The sequence below is a fragment of the Syngnathus scovelli genome, chromosome 8 (genome assembly GCF_024217435.2).
Source record: "Syngnathus scovelli strain Florida chromosome 8, RoL_Ssco_1.2, whole genome shotgun sequence".
Lineage (NCBI taxonomy): Eukaryota > Metazoa > Chordata > Actinopteri > Syngnathiformes > Syngnathidae > Syngnathus > Syngnathus scovelli.
The window spans coordinates 12,333,985-12,357,560 of record NC_090854.1 but is presented as its reverse complement, the minus strand read 5'-3'; the positions used below and the strand labels follow the sequence as shown (position 1 = coordinate 12,357,560).

Sequence of the window (23,576 nt, the reverse complement as noted above, 5' to 3'; positions counted from 1 at the left end):
TCTGTGGGCTAATCAAAAAAACATCTCAGTTGTTGATAAGTTGATCCAGTTTGGCCACTTGCACACAATGGCTGGCTAATCATTACATCAGGGGTGTGGATTGTGCTCCGTCAAAATAATAAAAACATAAAGACTTGCACTGATAAATAAGAGGCACAGGTTTAGTTTTATATCTACTACTGGATGGTGCCAAAGGCAAACATTAGATTGACTTCTAATACTGGAAGGTGCCAGTGTAAGCGGGTGATTCTAAAATGGTGTCCTCCTTCATGAACAACTTCCTGTTGTGTTGTTGTTGAAAGTCAATGTTGAGAATTATGTCCCACTGGGCAAGGAACCATCATGTTGTAGAAAAATGTTGTAATCTTGGTCAATTGAAACACAACAAGAAACCAGAAAATAATTGCAGTCAGAAAAACAAGTCCAACCGGTCTGCATATATGAAAGTATGAAGTATGAACACTTGCGTGTTGAGGCCATGAACACTTTGTGTACTCATTCCAGGTATAAGTTCATCGGGCGCAATGAATCACAAATTTCTATGGATGTTTTTATTCAGCAGTTTCGTTTCGGGTAAGTTCTCTTATTTCTCAATGTTTTCTACTTGAATGAAAGCTTTTGCTGTGTTAATATTCTTAACATTGTCTAAAATGGACAGTTTAAGTGGATGTTTCTAAAATTGAGCCTAAAATAGTGACGGGATGCTTTATCAAAATTATAATGACTGAATAAGACTGAATGAAAAGAATTTGCCTGCCTGCTCCTACGATCACATGCAAAATTATTACATTAGACCACCTCCGCTGCAAAATAGACCTACTCTTATCCCATCTAAAATGTAATCCACTTTATGAAACCTCATTTCCAGATGCACTTGGTGGCGAGGCCAAAATGCCCGGTGAGGTCATGCGTGTTTAACGACAGAAATAAGTATCGTAGCTTAAGCACGATTTGCTCACATTAGCACGAGACTGATTAACAATTAACAACCATGATAGAGGGATAGGAACAGAAGGAAAAAAAGGAGTTTTACTAATTTTTGTCCTCATCAGAATAGTCATTGTCCTCGTGATCATCATTAGGGTCCTGGCTTTCCGGACAAATTTTAAAGACGCATATACAGTGTTCCCTTGCTATAATTGCGGTTCACATTTCGTGGCCCTGCAGTTTCACCAATTTTTTTGCTTTTATTTAATGGATTTCATAGGAATGATGAATGGCAAAATGACTTTTTAGCCATTGTCATGCTCGTCTCCTTCTGGGGCCAGAGCACGCTCCTCTCATAGCTCGTTTAGCACCTCGTATTTATTCATTTCACATTTTAAAAGTTGAATTTCTGAAGTGTACCAAACATTTAGGAAAATAAGTGTTTGGGGGCTGCAAGGAGCTCGTAACATCGGAGTACAACCGTAAATCCCCCCCAAATCTGTGATAAAAATAATAATGGTAATAATAATATCTCACATTAGCATGCCCCTGCAGACCGCAACTCTGAGACTGATTAACAATCATGATAGAGAGATAGGAGAACGCTGCAAACATAGAAAATGTACATCTCTCCTCACCTCACAGAAGTGATTTTTTATTCATCACAATTGCATGTATCAGTTTTTTTTAGTCAACATTGCTCCTCTTAACTTTCACCTATCTGTCTCTGTCCATGTATCCAGTGTCCTCTTCCCCAGATTCTTTACAGGATCCCCAATATGTGCTCAAGGGTCAAGAGATTAACTTTTTGCCATCTCTCCCCGGAAAACCCGATCGAGTAGGGTGGATACATGAGGGTAGAGATGTGGTGTGGTTCGATCCGCAGACAGGCAAAGAAGATGTTTCTTCTTCCTACAAGGACAGGATCACTCTGGAGCAAGACTCTCCAAGGCTCACCATCAAAGATGCCACATATAAAGACAGCGGAAACTATGACTTAAAGTTGATGATAAATGACCAGCATCATCATTTAAAATACAGAATTGAGGTTATAGGTAAGTCTATTTTTCCATCTCTGTGCAGTAAATATGCAGCAATTTTTCTTTCTTTCAAATTCTTTCATTATTGCGTGATGATGACCGCGATATAAGGAAAGCTCAAATTTCATGGGCTTGAGCCTATTTTAGGCAAGAGGTGACTGACCTTAGGCCGCTTATCATTTGATCAGAGGGCGCTATCGCCAAACATTCATACTCACAATCACACCTTTGGACGATTTAGAGTCTTCAATGAACAGCTGACTGTGCTTTCCTTTTACAGTCACATTAAATGTTGCTTCTTTGCTTGTTTGTTTACAGAGAAAGTCGACCAACCACACATATCGTGTGTGTTGACCAGCCCAAACAGAGTGTTACTCGTTTGCTCAACAGACTCCAAACATCCTGATTTATTGGAGTTTAAGTGGAGCTCAGATGGAAAGGAGCATTCAGGCCCAAACTTGCAAATAAATGTGAGGGGGAAACATGATGATCGAGTTTATCGTTGTGATGTGAGCAACCCTCTGACCAAGGAAACGGCCAATTTCACTGCCGGCGACTGCTTCCTGGGTAATCAACATCAATATTCATGCAATTGGAAGATTACAACGATTTTTGACAAGCCATCAGGTGGTCCAAATGACACCCATGAAGGCAAAATAGGAGTTTTACTAATTGTTATCATCATCAAAATTGTCATTGTTCTCGTGATCATCCTGGCTATCCGGACAAAATTTAAAGATGCATATAAAGTGTTCCCTCGCTATAATTGCGCTTCACCTTTCGCTGCTCTTCATTTACATTTGAAAAGTTTAATTTCTTAGGTGTACCAAATAATTGGTTGGGGGCTGCAAGGGGCTCATAACATCGGAGTAGAGCCGCTGTATACATACAGAAAGAAACAAAACAACAGTTATTCTTATTTTCAAACAAACACGTTTTTTCCACCAAGAAATGAAAACATGTCTCTGGTTTCTTGCAGAACCTTTTGAAAAGACAAAGAAAAGGATTCGAAGAAGTCCATGTAACACGCCTGACGGTATGATCTGTCAACACTTGAAGAGTTAAAAGCATTGACTGCATCCATTTAAGGAGCAATGAAGTTCATTTCCAGTCGAGTTAATGATTGTAACACTTTTCTTATGGAAATCCCTCAAAAGAGCATCATCAAAAAGCTGCAGCTCGGGTTCACTGCTTAGATTCAATTTTTAAATGATCAACGTGCTCTTTGCAAATTAGATACGTATAGTTTTTTTGTTTGTTTTTTCACTATCCTGCAACTGGTTGGCCACACTTTCACGGGACGAATCCATTTCATATCACTTTGCATTGAGTAGAAGAAATAACAGCCACAGGTATGATTTCAGTATGGAGGACAATGGAGGGAAGGCAGAGTGAGATTTAGAGGAGACAGAGGAAGAAGACGTGGAGGTGAAGAACCACCCTCGGTCTGCCATTTTGTTTTTGTTTAGACCAGTGGTTCTTAACCTTTTTCCTTGTTCGCACCCCATTCAATTCACCAACCAGTTCTCGCACCCCTAACCCTAACCCTAAATAATTACTATAATAATAATAATAATTGGTTTACTTTACAGCTATAAGGCTTAGCATTATCCCTAATGCCATTTAACACAATGACTTCTTGATTTCCAGAATGTTTCACTTTTTTCGGTTACCCGACCATTATCCCCGAAAAATTGTAAATTTTCCCCAGGGTATCCTCGCACCCCCTAGGAAGCATTCTCGCACCCCCGGTTAAGAACCACTGGTTTAGACTATAGTAGGCAGAAAACTTGAGTTTTAGCAAATGTACGATTGAAGAAATGCTTCAAAGACTCAAAAACAAGTGAGGGAGCACATTTTTCTTCTTTGCCATTAATGTCTGTCTGTCTCTGTCTATCCATACAGTATCCCAGGATCTGAAATATGTACTCAAGGGTCAAGAGATAAACTTTAAGCCACCCATCCCCGAAAAACCTGATCTAATTATCTGGTTCTATCATGATGGCCGAGGTGTGGTATTATTTGACGACAAGGGTGAATTAAATTTTCCCTCATACAAGGACAGGATCATTCTGGATCACCGTACTGCGGAACTCACCATCAACAACGCCACATATGAAGACAGTGGAAGTTATATCTTGAGGTGGAACATAAACAATGAGGAATGTCGCTTAAAGTACAGAGTTGAGGTTATAGGTAAGTAAATCTTTGCATTCCTATTTGGTTGATAGTTACTGTGAATTGTTATTTTTCTTCCATTACATTTTGTGTATTCTGGACAACACTTTTTAAGTTGGAGACTTTTGATGCCTTGCTCAAGGGTACATCAATTGTGGCCAGGGAGTAGACTAGCATTTCATCCCCACACTAGTTTGAACGTCCCCTTGTCCACAGTCATGCGCGACTTAAAATTTGACCCTTGGGTCACAAATTTGTCTTGGATGAACTAGCGCTGTGTCGGTTTTACTGAACTTTACATTTGTATGCGTACCTCATAAGTTTTACATGATGTGTTTGTTTGCAGACATTGTCACCAAATCCAACATATCTTGTAAAATGGTCAACCAAAACCAGGCATTCCTTGAGTGCTTAACAGAGGGCGAAAGTGATCCTTAGTTAAAATTTAAGTGGTGCTCACAGGGATGCGAGCAAACGGGCCCAATTTTGGAAATAAATCTCAGCGATGAACAAGATGTTTATTACTGTGATGTGAGCAACCCCCTGACCAATGAAACAGCGTCATTCCTCGCTAAGGACTGCTCCCGTAGTATGATCACTATGAATGCAAATGGAATGGTCAAGCAGTGTTTGGATTAAATTTGAATGATATTTCGACATTACCGTGAACTGCAATGGAAATGTACTTTTTGTTTTCTGCGCAGACAACATACCGAAAGTTGAAATTCCCAACTCTACTGATTGGATATATTACGTAACTATTGGAGCCGTTGGGTGCCTTGTAACCATTCTAGGATACATTGTTCGCAGTGAATTTCCATGTTCAGGTAAACATGACACATAAAGGCACAGGCCACAGCAATGTTGACTAGTATTTCAAATGATCATAGTACAATTTACTGCCTTTTACCTTTCATAAAAATATACTCACAATTTCTCTCATTTTTGCAGAACGTTTGAAAAATATACGAGCAAAATGTTTTGAAAGACAAGAAACCACAGAGGTATGTTTCATCTGTCCTGTTTATAAAGCTGCATTCTAATATGTGGGACTCCAGACTCCTATTTCCATCAAAGTGTTCTTTCTCTATAATTTTGGGATATTTCTTGTGTTGCTGTTTTAGGCTGCAAATCCCAGGCTGCTCAAGGAAAAGAGATCCTTCAATAGTGAACCAAACCAACCACCGATCAGCCAAGAAAAGCAAAACCTTGGCTCAGGTGCTCTAAATTGTAATTTATGGCTGTGTGCCTGTTTCTGGCTGTTTGTGACATTCTGGTGTTTTTAGGATCTAGCAAGGATGAGATGATGAATGAAAGCTAGCCACAGATGGCGTCTTTAACCTCATTGCTTCCTGGTGTGTTTAATCCACAGGCGAGGACGCTAGGGAAGAAGACCTCTCCCAGACGCAAGAACTCGATAGTTAACAAAGACTACAACTTTTAAGACCAAAAACGTGTGGGGGTCGGAGAGAGAGAGAGAGATACTCCTCTACTATACGTATTCACATGGACCACAGTGATTGATTGATTGATTGATTGATTGATTGATTGATTGATTGATTGATTGATTGATTGATTGATTGACACCTTTTATTCTGAACATTCAAATACACAAACAATACCGAACTTCCCATTTGCCATCAGACAAAATCCCTGCATAAAACCAAATGAAATTGAGGAAGTGAAATGAACACAGATAAAATAGAGAGAGAGAGAAAAACGGAAAGGAGTGAGAAGAAGCATAGCTTTTTAGCTCTCACGCCTTTATCTAAACATAATCATCATCAATCACCCCACAAGATATCCGCACAATATTTTAATGAACCTTTATTGTAGCTTTATACGCTTTATTGTTTTTTAAACACTTTTTCTGTATTTGGAAACACTTTTGTATTGTCTCAAACTGACAGAGATGGGGACTCGAGTCACTGTGACTTGGACTCAAGTCGACTCGAGTCGCTGTTTTGATGACTTGTGACTTGACTTGACAAAAATAAAAAAAACTTGAGACTCGACTTGGACTTGGAAGTTAAAGACTCGGACTTGACTTGAGACACGATGACTTGAATGACTTCAGTGTTATTTAGTTTATGTTTTCAGTTTGAATATAAAAAAGTAAAACAAAACAGACGACTAGTCCAGTGAGAGCAATAAAAGTGTAGCTATTTTAGTTCACTTGTTTCGCCTATTGTGCATGAGGTTCTACATGAAGCTATTCTTCTTTGATATATAGTAACAGGTGGGACGTATTATGCTAACTAAGAAATACGTTTTGAACAAATTATATATGAAATTTGATACATCCCTGCACCATCCTGATGATCTCTGAAGCCATGAAAATGATTGGACAAAGATTCATTTGACATTATTTGGAGGGACAAGAAATTAGGTCACCATGAAGGCAAAGCAGTCTTTGGCAATTATTAAAGTATGTGAGCAGCAAAAGACTTCTTTGGAAATCGCTGCTCGAGTGCCTTCTGGTGAGGTGCAGGATGCTGCTTATTTTCTTATTTTCTTTCTGTTAAATAAATATGAAGCATTTTATATTTGCATGTATATTTATTTCATCGTCACTAAATGTTAGTTTTAGGACTGACATGTTCTGCAGCTGATGATGTTAAAAATAACCACAGGAAAAAAATGGTCTCATTTCTACATGGTGGTGTGAAGTTACCATGCAAAGGCGTGAGTTGGATTTGTTTGTACAATGCATGTATTGTATGAGGTAACACTGTTGCCGTCTGGTCCAAAAGCAGCTTGAAACGTAAATATTTATACTGGTAATGGCTTGAATTATGAAAAAAAAAATAAAAGAAAACCTCGAGAATGTTGTGTGACTCCTTTTCCTGGTCTTTGCCCATCTGTCTTCGTTGGAAGGAGCCCAAGCCTGCTCTGCTGCACCTGTTTTGTTTTTTTGCAAGCTTGACTCTCATAAGGCAAAAAAGAAAAACAGTTGCAAGATTCCTGTTGTAAACATTAAGACACGAAACGATGGCAAGGGGAATAAACATGCTATTGACACATATTTAGATCATCTACTGACTTTTGAAAATGATGTCCTCCCGCTCATGGTTTGAAAATCTAAGCTCGGGCACCAGCGAGAAATTCTTTCACTTTCAAACCACACCCTCGGTCGTTTGCTGCCACACTGTCAGAGGAGCAACACGTCATTTGTATCACATACTTTAAGAGGGACAAGAGCTGATCGGTGATTCACTTTTGAATATTCTAAGATGGTCTACCAACATGCTATGATCGATTATCATCAAAATGTGTTCAAATAAGTTTCATGGGCCATATTACATTGTATTTGGGGTATTTCTCTGGGCTAATCAAAAAGCCATGTCAGTTGTTGATAAGTTGATCCAGTTTGGCCACTTGCCCACAATGGGTGGCTAATCATTACATCAGCGGTGTGGATTGTGCTCCGTTAAAATAATAAAGACATAAAGACTTGCACTGATAAATAAGAGGCAAAGGTTTACTTTCTACTACTGGATGGTGCCAAAGGCAAACATTAGATTGACTTCTAATACTGGAAGGTGCCAGTATAAGCGGGTGATTCTAAAATGGTGTCCTCCTTGATGAACAACTTCCTGTTGTGTTGTTGTTGAAAGTCAATGTCGAGAATTATGTCCCACTGGGCAAGGAACCATCATGTTGTAGAAACAATTTTGTAATCTTGGTCAGGAATGAGCATCTCAATTAAGAGTTGCCATAAAAAATGCAATAATGAGACCCAAGATGGGCCTCACATCTTTTTTTGTGTGCGTTCATCAATTGAAATGGATTGCAGAAAATAATTGCAGTCAGAAAAACAAGTCCAACCGGTCTGCATATATGAAAGTATGAAGTATGAACACTTGCGTGTTGAGGCCATGAACACTTTGTGTACTCATTCCAGGTATAAGTTCATCGGGCGCAATGAATCACAAATTTCTATGGATGTTTTTATTCAGCAGTTTCGTTTCGGGTAAGTTCTCTTATTTCTCAATGTTTTCTACTTGAATGAAAGCTTTTGCGGTGTTAACATTCTAAACATTGTCTAAAATGGACAGTTTAAGTGGGTGTTTCTAAAATTGAGCCTAAAATAGTGACGGGATGCTTTATCACAATTAGGATGACTGAATAAGACTGGATGAAAAGAATTTGCCTGCCTGCTCCTACGATCAAATACAAAAACATTACATTAGACCACCTCTGCTGCAAAATAGACCTACTCTTATCCCATCTAAAATGTAATCCACTTTATGAAACCTCATTTCCGGATGCACTTGGTGGCGAGGCCAAAATGCCCAGTGAGGTCATGCGTGTTTAACGACAGAAATAAGTATCGTAGCTCACGCACGATTTGCTCACATTAGCACGAGACTGATTAACAATTAACAATCATGATAGAGGGATAGGAACAGAAGGCAAAACAGGAGTTTTACTAATTTTTGTTATCATCAGAATAGTCATTGTCCTCGTGATCATCATTAGGGTCCTGGCTTTCCGGACAAAATTTAAAGAGGCATATACAGTGTTCCCTTGCTATAATTGCGGTTCACATTTCGTGGCCCTGCAGTTTCACCGACTTTTTTTGCTTTGATTTAATTGATTTCATAGGAATGATGAATGGCAAAATGACTTTTTAGCCATTGTCATGCTCGTCCCCTTCTGGGGCCAGAGCACGCTCCTCTCATAGCTCGTATAGCACCTCGTATTTATTCATTTTACATTTTAAAAGTTGAATTTCTTAAGTGTACCAAACATTTAGGAAAATAACTGTTTGGGGGCTGCAAGGAGCTCGTAACATCGGAGTACAACCGTAAATCCCCCCCCCCCCCCCAAACCTACAATAAAAATAATAATAGTAATAATAATATCAAAGTCAACTCTACTTTCACTTATATTGGGCACGTTTTGAAACGTAATCCCCACAATAGTCAAAGGAACACTGTATACATAAGGAAAGAAACAAAACAACAATTATTATCTTAATACAAACGCATTTTTCCACCAAGAAATGAAACTATGTCTCTGGTTTCTTGCCGAATCTTTTGAAAATACAGAAAAAAGGATTCCAAGAAGTCCATGTAACACGCCTGATGGTATGATCTGTCAACACTTGTAGAGTTAAAAGGAATGACTGCATCCATTCAAGTAGCAATGAAGTTCATTTCCAGTCGAGTTGATGATTGTAACACTTTTCTTATGGAAAACCCTTGAAAGAGCATCAAAAAGCTGATGCTCAGGTTTACTCAATTACCAAATGATCAACACACTCTTTGCAAAACAAGATATAAATACTAGTTGTTGTTTTTTTACTATCCTGCAACTGGCTGATCGTTTCATGGGAGGAATCCATGAATGCCTGTCTTTCTCTGTCTATCCATCCAGCATCCCAGAAGCTGAAGTATGCACTCAAGGGTCAAGAGATAAACTTTAAGCCATCCATTAACGAAAAACCTGATCAAATTTTCTGGTTATTTCATGATGGCCGAGGTGTGGTATTATTTGACGACAAGGGTGAATTCAATTTTCCCTCATACAAGGACAGGATCATTCTGGATCACAATACTGCGGAACTCACCATCAACAACGCCACATATGAAGACAGCGGAAGTTATATCTTAAAGTGGAACATAAACAAAGAGGATCATCTCTTAAAGTACCCAGTTGAGGTTATAGGTAAGTAAATCTTTGCATTCATAATCGGTTGATAGTTACTGTGAATTGTTACTTTTTTTCCTTACATTTTGTGTATTCTGGCCAACACCTTTTAAGTTGGGGACTTTAAGTAGCCAGGTAGTGGACTAGCATTTCATCCCCAAACTAGTTTTAACGTCGTTTTGTCCACAGTCACGCACAACTTGAAATGTGACCTTTGGCTCATAATTTTGTCTTGAAAGAACTAGCGTTTTGCCAGTTTTACTGAACTTTACATTTGTATGCGTACCTCATAAGTTTTACATGATGTGTTTTTCATTTGCAGACAATGTCACCAAACCCAACATCTCTTGTAAAATGGTCGACCAAAACCAGGCATTCCTTGAGTGCTTAACAGAGGGCAAAAGTGATCCTTTGTTAAAATTTAAGTGGCGCTCACAGGGAACCGAGCAAACGGGTCCAATTTTGAAAATAAATCTCAGTGATGAACAAGATGTTTATCACTGTGATGTGAGCAACCCCCTGACCAATGAAACGGCGTCATTCCTCGCTAAGGACTGCTTCCTTAGTAAGTATGATCAACATGAATGCAACTGGAATGCTCAAGCAGTGTTTGGATTAAATTGGAATGATATTTTGACATTACCGTGAACCGCTATGGATTTTTGTTTTCCGTGCAGACAACATACCGAAAGCTGAAATTCCCAACTCTACTTATATGACATCTCTAATAGTAGTAATTGGCATTATGGGCTTCATTCTAGGATACATTGTTCGCAGAAAATTTCGATGTTCAGGTAAAGAAAACATGAAACACAAAGGCACAAGCCACAGCAATGTTGACTAGTGTTTCAAATGATCATAGTACAATTTACTGCCTTTTACCTTTCATAAAAATATATTCACAATTTCTCTCATTTTTGCAGTACGTTTTAAAACTATACGAGCAAAACGTTTTGAAAGACAAGAAACCACAGAGGTATGTTTCATCTGTCCTATTTGTAAAGCTGCATTCTAATATGTGGTACTCCAGACTCCTAATTCCATCAAAGTGTTCTTTCTCTACACTTTTTTTTTATTTCTTGTTTTAGGTCGCAAGTCCCAGTGGGGCCAAAGAAATGAAACCCTTACTGCAACACAATACCAATGCCACCAGTTTTGGGATCTAGCAAGGATGAGATGATGAATGAAAGCTAGCCAGATGGCGTCTTTAGCCTCATTGCTTAATCCACAGGCGAGGACTAGTGATGAACACCTCTCCCAGACTAACTTTACTTACTTTACTACGTGAGGGGGTCGGGCCAAGCAAAGAAATGGAGTGAGATTCCAGAATGCTGTGGAAACTGTCCAGAACTGGGTGACTCCATACTCTTATAGGAAAGCTAAATATGTGACCTACTATCAATCTCAATATGAGATATAAGATTTATATTTATTGGATTTTTTTGTGTTTTTAAACACTTTTTTTGTATTTTGAAACACTTGTAAATTTTTTACAGGATATTTTCTGGTAGTTATTTTGATTTTGCCTAATCCATGATGATAGGTGTTTGAGAAGATACTATGTCAGTGCATTTCTGTGTCGATGAGGGAGAAAAAACCCAGTGCAGAGCTGAGAAAGAAGATGGGAGTGGAGGCCATAGCGGATGTGGTGAGGAGAGGCAGACTGCGATGGTACGGACATGTAGCGAGGAAGGACGAGAACGACTGGGTGAAGAAAGTTATGTCGCATAACGTAGAGGGAACAAGACCCAGTGGCCGACCTAAAAAGACCTGGCAGACGACCGTGTCAGCCGACATGAAGGCACTCGGCATCAACCACGAGATGGCCATGGACCGTTCCCGGTGGAAGAAAGCCATATCAAGAACCCAGTCCAACCCAGCAGTGCCTGGAAAACAGACTTTAAACCGATGATGATGATGATGATGATTTCAATAGTTTGGACTGTATGAAAAGTGGATTTTTGTGTTCAAATAGTTGACTTTATGAGTAGTCCTTGTTGCTCTTTTCTGCAGGATGATAATTGGCTGTTGTAAAGTTTTGTAAGTATTTCCCCAAACCTCAGCACAGTAACACAAATATGGTAAGACAAGTGAACAATAAAGTGTCCAAAGTGAATGATAATACAGTTTTTGTTTTGCTTTGTATATGACTGCAATGTCGTTTTTTGGTGTGTTTAAATAATAATCACAAAGGTATCCCACTTCAATCGGTCCGGTACACACAGTAAAAAATTACATATTAGTACATTAGGCACAATTATTCATAAAAAATAAAATTAAAAAAAAGACTTGGTTAGGCACAATTACATAAAAAAGAAAAAAGACTGTTTACACGGTAACCTGTGAAGCGAAGAGCATGCTTGTTAATTGTTTATGTTTATCGTGGCACCATTAATTGAATTATGGGAAAATAGGCATTAACAATGAAACAGTGATGACTTTTACTTGGTTTTTATTTTATTCAACTATTTATACTCTTTCAAATTGACAAGTACGTTTCTGCTGTTTGTGGAAATGCCATTCAAAATATCCAAAACTAGTGGTATTCTGTTGTCAGTAGGGGGCAGTAGTTATCTGCCTATTGACATGAACATAAGCCTAAGGTGTGTATATTAATAAATAGGCTTTAAGAAATTATTAAACGAAGCAAAAATAGTATCCAATTTTTGATTTCCTTTAAATATCACACCTGTGTATCATATTTGACGTTTTTCAGTTATTAACATTCCGATAGGTGCTCTTATTGTGAAAATCGACTGCGCCTGAATTCAGGTGTCCTATTACCTGGGCTGCACGAATCGGGGGGGGGAAAATACACCTTAGCGTTTTTTTTAACACACACTTAATGGTTTTGATCGCGCCTACAAAGAAAAAATAAACATCGAGTTACAATGGAATAGTTTTGAGGGAACGGTGAAAGTTCATTTTGTGTTTACTCATGGACCACCAACGCCTTCTGAGTTATTTCTTTTTCACGAGTGCTTACAGTTTCGGTAAGTTCCGTCGTGATTTGTGATAATCAAATAGAAAAACATAACAGGTTAGTATTGCATTAGCTATGTAGTGTGTCGAAATTTTGTTGAGTGTGCAAACAATTGTTTTTACTGTCAGGTGTTTGCAAAATGTTGTCTTCCTCCATTAATATGTAATACGTGGGGTCCAAAGTAATAGTACAAAAGTTCATTACCACTGTTTATGACAGTATCAAGGCTTCACAGCTCAAACTTGACCATACCGTTTTAAATAAAGGATCGGACAAAGGTACTCTATAAACATTAGATATCGTTAGCTTCCTCAAATATTGGCATTAGTTATATTTTACATTAGTTATATTTAGGAAAAAAATGGACGACACCTCTGCTAAAGTTAGTTAAATAGATCATTAAATCCTACCCTGAAATGAAATTATTAAAATATGTAGGGTTTTTTGTGTGTGTGTGTGTTTTCTGTAAATTAATAGATTTATGGATGCGTGGGTAAAAAAAAAAAAAAATAACATGTGTGATGTAAAGTTGTATGAATGGAAAGTGGTTGGAAAGACAATTAGTCATTTTAAGCAATGATAGCATGATATCGACGAGCTGGGCCTCAGTACCTCCCTCTGCAACTGGATACTGGACTTCCTCTGTCAGAGGCCTCAGGTGGTGCGTGTTGGCGACAAAATCTCCGCCAGCATCACGCTGAGCACGGGGGCCCCCCAGGGCTGCGTGCTCAGTCCATTACTCTTCACCCTGCTGACGCATGACTGCACTGCGACCTACAGCGACAACCGCATAGTGAAGTTTGCTGACGACACGACTCTGGTGGGTCTCATCACAAAGGGCGACGAGACTCGGTACAGGTCGGAGGTTGACCTTCTGACCACGTGGTGCAGGGACAACAACCTCCTGCTGAACGTAAATAAGACCAAGGAAATCATTGTTGACTTCCGGAAGGGTCACACAACACACCTGCCGCTGATCATCGATGGTGCTGTGGTGGAGAGGGTGAGCTGCACCAAGTTCCTGGGGGTGCACATCAGTGAGGACCTCTCCTGGTCCGCAAACACCTCGTCACTGGCAAAGAAAGCTCAGCGCCGCCTGTACTTCCTGCGGAAGCTCAGGCGTGCATGTGCTCCTCAGGCAGTCCTGTCTACATTCTACCGTGGCACTATTGAGAGCGTCATCACCAGTTGCATCGCTGTCTGGGGTGGTAACTGCACTGAACAGAACTTGAAGGCCCTGCAGCGCATAGTGAATACGGCTGGTAAGATTATTGGTGCTTCGCTCCCCTCCCTGAAGGACATTTACACCTCCCATCTCGCCCGCAAGGCAACCTCGATTGCCAGAGATGTGAGTCACCCGGCTCACTCTTTGTTTGACCTTCTGCCCTCTGGGAAGAGGTACAGGAGCCTGCGCTCCCGCACCACCAGACTTGCCAACAGCTTCTTTCCCCAGGCTGTTAGGGCCCTGAACTCGCTACCCCCTTCTGCGTAGCGTGTGGCACTGTTGCGCTATTTTCGGGAATGTCTGCTGTACGCGCACTTGCTCCTTTTTTTTTCTGCTCCTCTTATTTATTTATTTATTGTTGTGTTATTTATTCATTATTTATTCAGCACGCTTTTGTTAGACTTGTTACTTGTTTGTCTGTTGTGAGCCATGTCTTGTCACCGTGGGATAGGGGGGAACGAAATTTCGGTTTATTTGTGTGTCTTTGGCATGTGGAGAAATTGACAATAAAGCTGACTTTGACTTTGATAAACATGCACTAATAAAAACAAGTGTGGTGGAAGTAGAGGAGAAATGATGAAAAGTAGATTTAAATAAAGAAAGGAAGTAAGTTGTCAGGAAGAAATAGATGACATGCAAATGTGATAAAGGATTTTTCACGAGTGTACATATTTTTATCCTGGTATTTATTTCTTCCCCTCTTCTCACAGTTTGTGCACAAATTACAAATTATGCACTACAAGGTGAAACTTGGTGCCATCCATTTTCAAAACAACCTGATGGAATTCTCTGGAAACACAACAGCAAGAAAGTGGTTTTGTTTGACGGCATGGAGGAGTTTGTGTTCCCTCCCTACGAGAACAGGCTCACTCTGGACTGGGCCTCAGTTTAAGTTTAAGCGATATTCTGAGAGATAAAAAGAGAAAGTGTCGTTCTTTAACAAAGATCAGAAGGTTCATGACGCATTGTTTGACGTGTTGTTTTCACGATCTGTTCTGGTGGACGCTGAGCTGTCAGCAGCATCTTGTTTGACACAACCGTCATCTCGCCCCTGACCCAGCCGTAATCCTTCTGTTCTGTTGTACAAGATAAGAATAAGCAAGGCAAAGCAGCAAGCATACTGAACAGTAATATTGTGAATAAGTACTCATTAGAGAACGCATGATAACATATATATACAATTTTTCTAACAGCTGCTCTCATACTTTAATAATTGCCCAAGACTGCTTTGCCTTCATGGTGACCTATTGTCTTGTCCCTCCAAATAATGTCAAATGAATCTTTGTCCAATCATTTTTCATCAGGATGGTGCAGGGAATGTATCAAATTTCATATATAATTTCTTCAAAACGTATTTCTTAGTTAGCATAATACGTCCCACCTGTTACTATATATCAAAGAAGAATTGGTTCATGCAGAACCTCATGCACAATAGGCGAAATAAGTTAACTAAAATAGCTACACTATTATTGTTCTCACTGAAGTAGTCGTCTGTTTTGTTTTACTTTTTTTTTCTTTTTCCTAATTTCCCTGTTGTGATTTGTGGCATCTGCTGTGGTATTTTATTCAGCAACTCATTTCTTAATTTTCCAAACAGTTCTGCTGCTGCCTCTTCATTCTCTAGTTCATTCCATCCATTTTCAGCCATAATAAGCCTGCAGCGCTCATAAACTGGTTCATTTTCGGGGTTCTGTACTTCAGGAATAAACTTCTGCTTGCACTTGTTGACAATCTTTTTCGAGACGAGCCAGAGTTTGTCTTTTGCAGCTTCTTGCACCAGCTTTGAGTTCCATTCTCTTAAAACCCTATTCAGCTTATCCTAAATGAAGAGAAAAACTCGATTAAAAAAAATCACATTGGATATCAATATGGTAGGTTATTATAATTCAAATATGCAAATGTTCTTTTTAAAAGTCATTTGAAAATATATCATATTGTCTATCAGGATATGTAAAGCCATCCATTTACCTGGATGGGTTTGAGGAAGCAGAATTTTATGAGCTTCTTGTCCATTTCACTCCCTGTGAAAAGTCCCTTTTCTTTGAGATTTTGGAAAACCTTTGTCCAATTCTCAAAGCTCTTCTCCCATAAGAGCAGCAACCATGACTCCTTCTGCTCATTGGTCGTGTTACATTCATCAATGTAGTTCTGTTGGTCTTTCTGTAATATACGTAAGAAACATTCCACTTTTCTGACGCACGTGTTCTCCGGGTGTGGGTCAGCCAGCAGTTGTTGTGGACATCCTCCAATACCTTCTACAGTGTCTAAGAAGTGGTTGGCAATGACTTCAGGAGCGTTCGAGGCGTTGTCTGCCTTCAACCAAAATATACGCTGGCTAACTGCATCGATGCAGCCGTGATTTGTGATGCCGAACGGCTTCAGTGCATCACATAAATCCAGATGCCATACAGCGTTTGTACGCTTGATGTTGTCCAGTTGACGTTTGAGGATGTCTTTCACTTTCTGTCGTAAGTTTATGTCTGATCCCAGCAGTCCTATGAAGAAAGATGAAACTTATCTGTTAGCGTAATCACAATAATCAAGTCGATTGGAAATAAACTTCGACTCGAACATACCTTCAGACGTAGAACTTTTTCTTCTCAAAACACAGCTCTTTAATCTCTCAAGACGTGCTGCAAGAAACCACAGACAGGTTTTCACTTCTTGGTGAAATAAAAAACATAGTTTAAGACCAGAATATTTTTTTTGTGTTGTTTTTTTTTTTCTGTTTGCATATAAGCACCTTTACCTTTTTTTCGCAAACCTACGACCGTAGTGACGATCACAATGATGATGATCAATATGATGATGATGCCAATGAGTAAAGCTGTTGTTTTACTTTTGAGGATGTCATTTTGACCATCTGATGGCTTATCTGCACAGAAGTACAAAAATTCGAAATATTCCAACATCTCAGCATACATTTGTTCAAAAGGTCATTCAAATAATATTGTTGGAGTCTTCCGGTTGCACGAATATTGATGACGATTACCCAGGAAGCAGTCGCCCGCAGTGAAAGTGGCCGTTTCCCTGGTCAGAGGGCTGCTCACGTCACAACGATAAACTCGATCATCATGTTTCCCCTTCACATTTATGTGCAAGTTTGGGCCTGGATGCTCCTTTCCATTTGCGCTCCACTTAAACTCCAATAAATGAGGATGTTTGGAGTCTGTTGAGCAAACGAGCAACACTCTGTTTGGGCTGGTCAACACACACGATATGTGTGGTTGGTGGACTTTGTCTGTAAACAAACAAGCAAACAAAATTAACAGGTTGTGAACTGACAGCTGTGTGGTTAGCATGCGTCCCTCACAGTTGAGAGGTCCTTGGGGCGTCTCCCTCTTTTATCTGGCTTCCTCCCGTTTTCCCAAAATGCGCATGTTAAGTTCACTGAAGACTCTAAATTGTCCATGGGTGTGAATGTTTGTCGATATGTGCCCTCTGATCAACTGGCAACATGAGCGTTCACAGAAACGGCTACATTACAAAGATCCTTGATTTATAATTTTGCCCCGTCCCCATCTTATAATCACTGCACACATTGTTTTGCAACTGAGCGACCACTTGAACCAAGTATAAAGAATTTGGGGAAAATATCAACAAATGATAAATGGGGTGCAAGTGTTGTGGTGGAAACTTGAGCCCCTAATGGCAGATTTATTACGTTCAAATAAAAGAGCCAACCTCAAATACTCCCCTTGAAAACATTGTCATTTAATAATTTTGGTAATCTAAATTTGACTATTAATATTATTATAAGCGGCACGGAAAATGAATGAATGAACAAAGGAACAAATTAATGGAAAGATGTACTTACCTATAACCTCAACTCTGTACTTTAAGCGACATTCCTCATTGTTTATGTTCCACCTTAAGATATAACTTCCGCTGTCTTCATATGTGGCGTTGTTGATGGTGAGTTCCGCAGTATTGTTATTTAGAATGGTCCTGTCCTCGTATGAGGGAAAATTTAATTCACCCTTGTCGTCAAATAATACCACACCTCGGCCATCATGATGGACCCAAAAAATTAGATCAGGTTTTTCGTTGATGGATGGCTTGAAGTTTATCTCTTGACCCATGAGTACATATTTCAGATCCTGGGATACTGTATGGATAGACAGAGAAAGACAGACATTAATGGCAAAGAAGAAAAATGTGCTCCTTACTTATTTTTGAGTCTTTGAAGCATTTCTTCAATCGTACATTTGCTAAAACTCAAGTTTTCTGCCTTCTATAGTCTAAAAAACAAAATGGCAGACCGAGGGTGGTTCTTCACCTCCACGTCTTCTTCCTCTGTCTCCTTTAAATCTCACTCTGCCTTCCCTCCATTGTCCTCCATACTGAAATCATACCTGTGGCTGTTATTTCTTCTACTCAATGCAAAGTGATATGAAATGGATTCCTCCCGTGAAAGTGTGGCCAACCAGTTGCAGGATAGTAAAAAAACAAACAAAAAACTATACGTATCTAATTTGCAAAGAGCGTGTTGATCATTTAGAAATTGAATCGAAGCAGTGAACCTGAGCTGCAGCATTTTGATGCTCTTTTGAGGGATTCTCATAAGAAAAGTGCTACAATCATTAACTCGACTGCAAATGAACTTCATTGCTCCTTAAATGGATGCAGTCATTGCTTTTAACTCAAGTGTTGACAGATCATACCGTCAGGCGTGTTACATGGACCTCTTCGAATCCTTTTCTTTGTCTTTTCAAAAGGTTCTGCAAGAAACCAGAGACATGTTTTCATTTCTTGGTGGAAAAAACGTGTTTGTTTGAAAATAAGAATAACTGTTGTTTTGTTTCTTTCTGTATGTATACAGCGGCTCTACTCCAATGTTATGAGCCCCTTGCAGCCCCCAACCAATTATTTGGTACACCTAAGAAATTAAACTTTTCAAATGTAAATGAAGAGCAGCGAAAGGTGAAGCGCAATTATAGCGAGGGAACACTTTATATGCATCTTTAAATTTTGTCCGGATAGCCAGGACCCTAATGATGATCACGAGAACAATGACAATTTTGATGATGATAACAATTAGTAAAACTCCTATTTTGCCTTCATGGGTGTCATTTGGACCACCTGATGGCTTGTCAAAAATCGTTGTAATCTTCCAATTGCATGAATATTGATGATGATTACCTAGGAAGCAGTCGCCGGCAGTGAAATTGGCCGTTTCCTTGGTCAGAGGGTTGCTCACATCACAACGATAAACTCGATCATCATGTTTCCCCCTCACATTTATTTGCAAGTTTGGTCCTGGATGCTCCTTTCCATTTGCCCTCCACTTAAACTCCAATAAGTCGGGATGTTTGGATTCTGTTGAGCAAACGAGCAACACTCTGTTTGGGCTGGTCAACACACACGATATGTCCGGTTGGTCTACTTTGTCTGTAAACAAACAAGCAAAGAAGCAACGTTTAATGTGACTGTAAAAGGAAAGCACAGTCAGCTGTTCATTGAAGACTCTAAATTGTCCAAAGGTGTCATTGTGAGTGTGAATGTTTGTCGATAGTTCCCTCTGATCAACTGGCAAGCGGCCTAAGGTCAGTCACCTCTTGCCCAAAATCAAATAAAATAAGCTCAAGCCCATGAAATTTGCGCTTTCCCTATATGTTTGGGGTCATCATCACACAGTAATGAAAGAAATTGAAAGAAAGAAATTGCTGCATATTTTGTGCACAGAGATGGAAAAATAGACTTACCTATAACTTCAATTCTATACTTTAAACGATGATGCTGGCCATTTATCATCAACTTCAAGTCATAGTTTCCGCTGTCTTCATATGTGGCATCTTTGATGATGAGTCTTGCAGATTCTTGGTTCAGAGTGATCCTGTCCTCATAAGGTGGAAAAACATATTCCTCGAGCAGATCGAACCACACCACATCTATACCATCATGTATCCACCCGACTAGATTAGGTTTTCCGGGGATAGACGGCAGAAAGTTTATCTCTTGGCCCTTGAGCACATATTCCAGATGCCGTTCAGAATCTGGGGAAGGGTCAACTGGAGAGATGGACAGAGACACATAGATGAAAGTCACTACTGATGGCAAAGAGGTCAAATGTAGACTCAAAAAATCTGGTATATGCAGGTGGGATTAAAAAAAAAAAGTACTTCTGTGAGGCGAGATGCACATTTTCTACTATCTCCCTATCATGATTGTTAATCACCAGGAGTGTCAAAGTTGCGGTCTGCGTTGGCATGCTCATAAGAGAGGAACATTCGTGTGAGCTACGTTACTTGATTCTGTCATTAGACACCAATCACCTCATTGGGCGTTTCTGCCACACCACCAAGTGCATCTGGAAATTTGATTTTATACAGTAGATTCAATTTTAGACAAAATAAAAGGAGGTTTATTTTGCAGCGCAGTTGGTCTAATGTATTTGATCAAGGCGCAGGCAGGGAAATTCATGTCATCCAGTTATAGTATTGCTTTTTACAGAAACCAGCGTGGGACAAATAGAAAACATTAAGAATTATTAGAACTTACTCAAAACAAAACTGCTGAATACATACATCCATAGATATCTGTGATTCATTCCGTGTGATTAACTTAACCTGATTAACCTGACATCAAATTAGTGAGCAAAGTTTAAAAGGCAAACCTACCCTTCACTTAACAGGTGATGTCACTGGCAAACAATCACTTGCAATAGGAATAGAATTGGGTTGGGCATGTTTACTGAGCATTTGGTGGAAAAGGACATTTCTTGATTTCTTCTAAAGGATATTTCTATGATTGTCATCAAGCATTCAAACATGTAATACTTCAGAAAGGCCTTGTGTGAAGTGGTGGACCAGGGGTCCCCAAGCTACAGGGGCCAAAACACGAAAACTGGATTTTCAGATTGCCTTTTTAGAAATGTTTCAATGCACATTTTTTAAAACGTTTTGTAAATGATTTACTCATCAGCGCATAGGTCACCAACATGATGCTGCTCGTGGGCAGCAGGACAAGGACCTCATGAGTAGCCTGTGGGCATAATCTAAAAAGTAGCTCACCAATGAAGGTACATTGTGATTTCCTAGGAATGGTGTGGATTAGGTTGAAAAAAAAAATTAAGTTTAAAAAAACAAAATCAGAATTGGACATAGCTTTGTTTCAGTAATATGTATATTAATTTTGTATATGTATATGAGTTTTATATAAATGTTTTATTTAAAAAATAAAAATAATTATATGTATTATTTATTTACCTATTTACCTTGTCTGTTACCGGCTCTGTTTCTGCCGCAAAAAAAGAGGAAATAAAATGAACATAGCGACATGAACAACACCACACATCCTGTCAAGCCAATGTAGAAGAAGAGCAAAAATATAGATGTCAACTCATACAGCATGTCGAACAGATGGTGTCACCCATACCCCGCTTAAAGGTGTTCCTCACAGATCCGTCCCAGATCCATTTCTATTCAGCATTTACATAAAGCAACGTGTTCTAAACGCGTGTGTACGATTTTTATTTAATGTATCTTTAACTTGTTTCTGATACTCTCAAATAAATATGGACTAGTCAAGTAACGAAATTTTATAACGATGGATGTCGTATCTGCTAAACAGACATGCTCGGTTAATTGAAGCCTTTATACGATATCGTCAGTTGTACATTTGTGAATGATTGTTGGCGGTGTTGGCGAGTGCTTGCTCAAAAACAGCTGGGATTGATTTCAGCTCACCTGCAACACGAGATACGAAGTGCTATGGAAAATAAAAGGATGGATGTTTCGGTACCTCTGCCTTTGACAGCTAGAGTAGTCTCCTCTGCAGTCTTCTGAGTAAGCGAGTGCCAGGACAGGTCTGGATCCTCGATCCACTCTTGAGCTTCGCAGTAGATTCGGCCCGAATCTGATGGTTCCAAACGGTCGATCGTCAGCCTGTAGGTGGCCTCTCCGACTTTATCCAAATTTATGAAGCCGGCTTTGTAGCGCTGTTGAAATTCTGGGCCAGGCCTTAATGTGAAGTCTCTGTCCAGGGAGATGATGAGCTTTGCATCATCGGCACCTTCCTTGCGGAGATACCAGGCTACAGACAGATGGGTATGCTGGATGGTGTTGCTGGAAGCTTGGCACGTTAAAGTGAGCGTTTCATCCTGGTTATAGCTCAGCGAGGTGGAGGTGGCAGACGAAACGCTCAGGGAGTCGTCAATCACTGCGGATAGATGAAATTATTGAAGCCTCATCATTCTAACAATGACAGTATTAGATGGATGGACACGGATTACCTTTAACAATGGTTTGTACGCTGTAGATTCCATCATAAATATATTCCGGGTTGATCACCGCACAGTCGTACTCCCCTTCATCGTCTTTCTGAAGACTTTTTATCTCAAAGAGGACAGAGTTGGGTGATACATGTGTCAAAGTGATGTTGTTGCCTCTCTCGCGGTATATACTGTAACTAAAGCTTGGGTTTTCGGTGCTAATGATGTTCAGGACCATTGTATTCGCAGGCTTGGTCATGCGGAATTCAAATTCCTTCCTGGAGTTGACATTGGTGAATCCGCTCGTGTTGCAGGATATGGAGAGCAGAGAACCCGCCACACGGTACAGAGGTCCTGCCTGGATCTCAGTCAGCACTCTGGCATTTCCTGAGTGGAACACAGAAAAGAAAGTGAAATTTATATAGGTAGGTAGGTAGGTAGGTAGGTAGGTAGGTAGGTAGGTAGGTAGGTAGGTAGGTAGGTAGGTAGGTAGATAGATAGATAGACTCACTCTCTACCACCTATATTAAACAAGTAATAAAAACAAGTAATAATAATGATAATAATAATAATAACAACAATTATAAGAAAACTACATTGTTTTTGACAAAATACTCATGTAAAAGATAATTAGGGCATACAAATATAAATCATATCTCATTATGATTAATCAAATCCTGAAGTTAATAAAGGTATTTCAACGAACAATCAGTTAGCAGAAATTCAGTTTTTGAGCCCTTTGAAAAAATAATTGACGAAGAATTTTAAGTTTAAAAAAACAAAATCAGAATTGGACATAGCTTTGTTTCAGTAATATGTATATAAGAGTTTTATATAAATGTTTTATTTAAAAAATAAAAATAATTATATGTATTATTATTTATTTATTTATATGCTCACACTTTAAATAATCTTCAGAGTTATCAACACGATTCCTCACTAGAGTCTTTTTCAACTTCAGGGATGAAATGAAGTACATACCGTGGTGCAAAAGTGTTGCCATACACAGGAGCAAACAAGGAGTCCATGAGTAGAAAATCAAGCGCAACATCCTGAATCAGCTTGTTGACTGTGTCAATACATAACATATTGTGCCTGTATGCGTTCCTGCATCATTTTAAGTGGCTTCTGCTTCCTGTTAGCATCTTACAGGAAGTCTCAGATATATCCTGCACAAAGCCACAAACTGACCACAACAATATGTAAATCTGATTGTCACTCAGAACTAAATGTCCCTTTGCAGGATGTGAGGGGTTATTCTAATACTGTACAAAAAAACAAAACAGTTGTCATCTGCATTAGGTTGGATTTTCTAAATATTTTTTTTGTAATAGGTTTCCTTCATTGCCTCAATAC

The 23,576-nt window shown here is 39.3% G+C and overlaps 2 protein-coding genes across 5 annotated transcripts in view; both read left to right on the top strand.

Annotated features, from left to right (window-relative positions):
• Positions 1-417: 417 nt before the first annotated feature.
• Positions 418-6,972, top strand: LOC137840562 (uncharacterized). Of its 2 annotated transcripts, XM_068651709.1 has the most exons (9): positions 418-573; positions 1,671-1,982; positions 2,286-2,534; positions 2,947-3,003; positions 3,873-4,163; positions 4,850-4,972; positions 5,097-5,149; positions 5,270-5,363; positions 5,518-6,972. In XM_068651709.1, the coding sequence occupies exons 1-9, from the start codon at positions 525-527 to the stop codon at positions 5,568-5,570; spliced, it is 1,281 nt and encodes a 426-aa protein (XP_068507810.1). In that variant the 5' UTR covers positions 418-524; the 3' UTR covers positions 5,571-6,972. The 2 variants fall into 2 exon arrangements, 1 of the variants encoding a protein (XP_068507810.1); XR_011087298.1 differs by lacking the exons at positions 5,097-5,149; positions 5,270-5,363; positions 5,518-6,972 and adding an exon at positions 4,492-4,734.
• Positions 6,973-7,972: 1,000 nt separating this feature from the next.
• LOC125974104 (muscle M-line assembly protein unc-89) overlaps positions 7,973-23,576 on the top strand; it is an 85,073-nt gene continuing 69,469 nt past the window's right edge. The window contains exons 1-3 of one of the 3 annotated variants that reach the window (XM_068651699.1): positions 7,973-8,118; positions 9,528-9,818; positions 10,123-10,365. In XM_068651699.1, the coding sequence (XP_068507800.1) occupies positions 8,070-8,118; positions 9,528-9,818; positions 10,123-10,365 (583 nt within the window). In that variant the 5' untranslated portion in view covers positions 7,973-8,069. Of the gene's footprint in view, positions 8,119-8,143; positions 9,239-9,527; positions 9,819-10,122; positions 10,366-23,576 lie in introns of those variants that run through there. The other 2 variants (XM_068651700.1, XM_068651698.1) reach the window with 2 other exon arrangements.

Bases quoted from the DNA above. Each gene is read 5' to 3' on its own strand.
- LOC137840562 (XM_068651709.1), top strand. From the start codon at position 525: ATGAATCACAAATTTCTATGGATGTTTTTATTCAGCAGTTTCGTTTCG. The intron at 2,535-2,946 runs GTAATCAACATC...GGTTTCTTGCAG, and splicing joins TGCCGGCGACTGCTTCCTGG to AACCTTTTGAAAAGACAAAG. The intron at 4,973-5,096 runs GTAAACATGACA...TCATTTTTGCAG, and splicing joins CAGTGAATTTCCATGTTCAG to AACGTTTGAAAAATATACGA.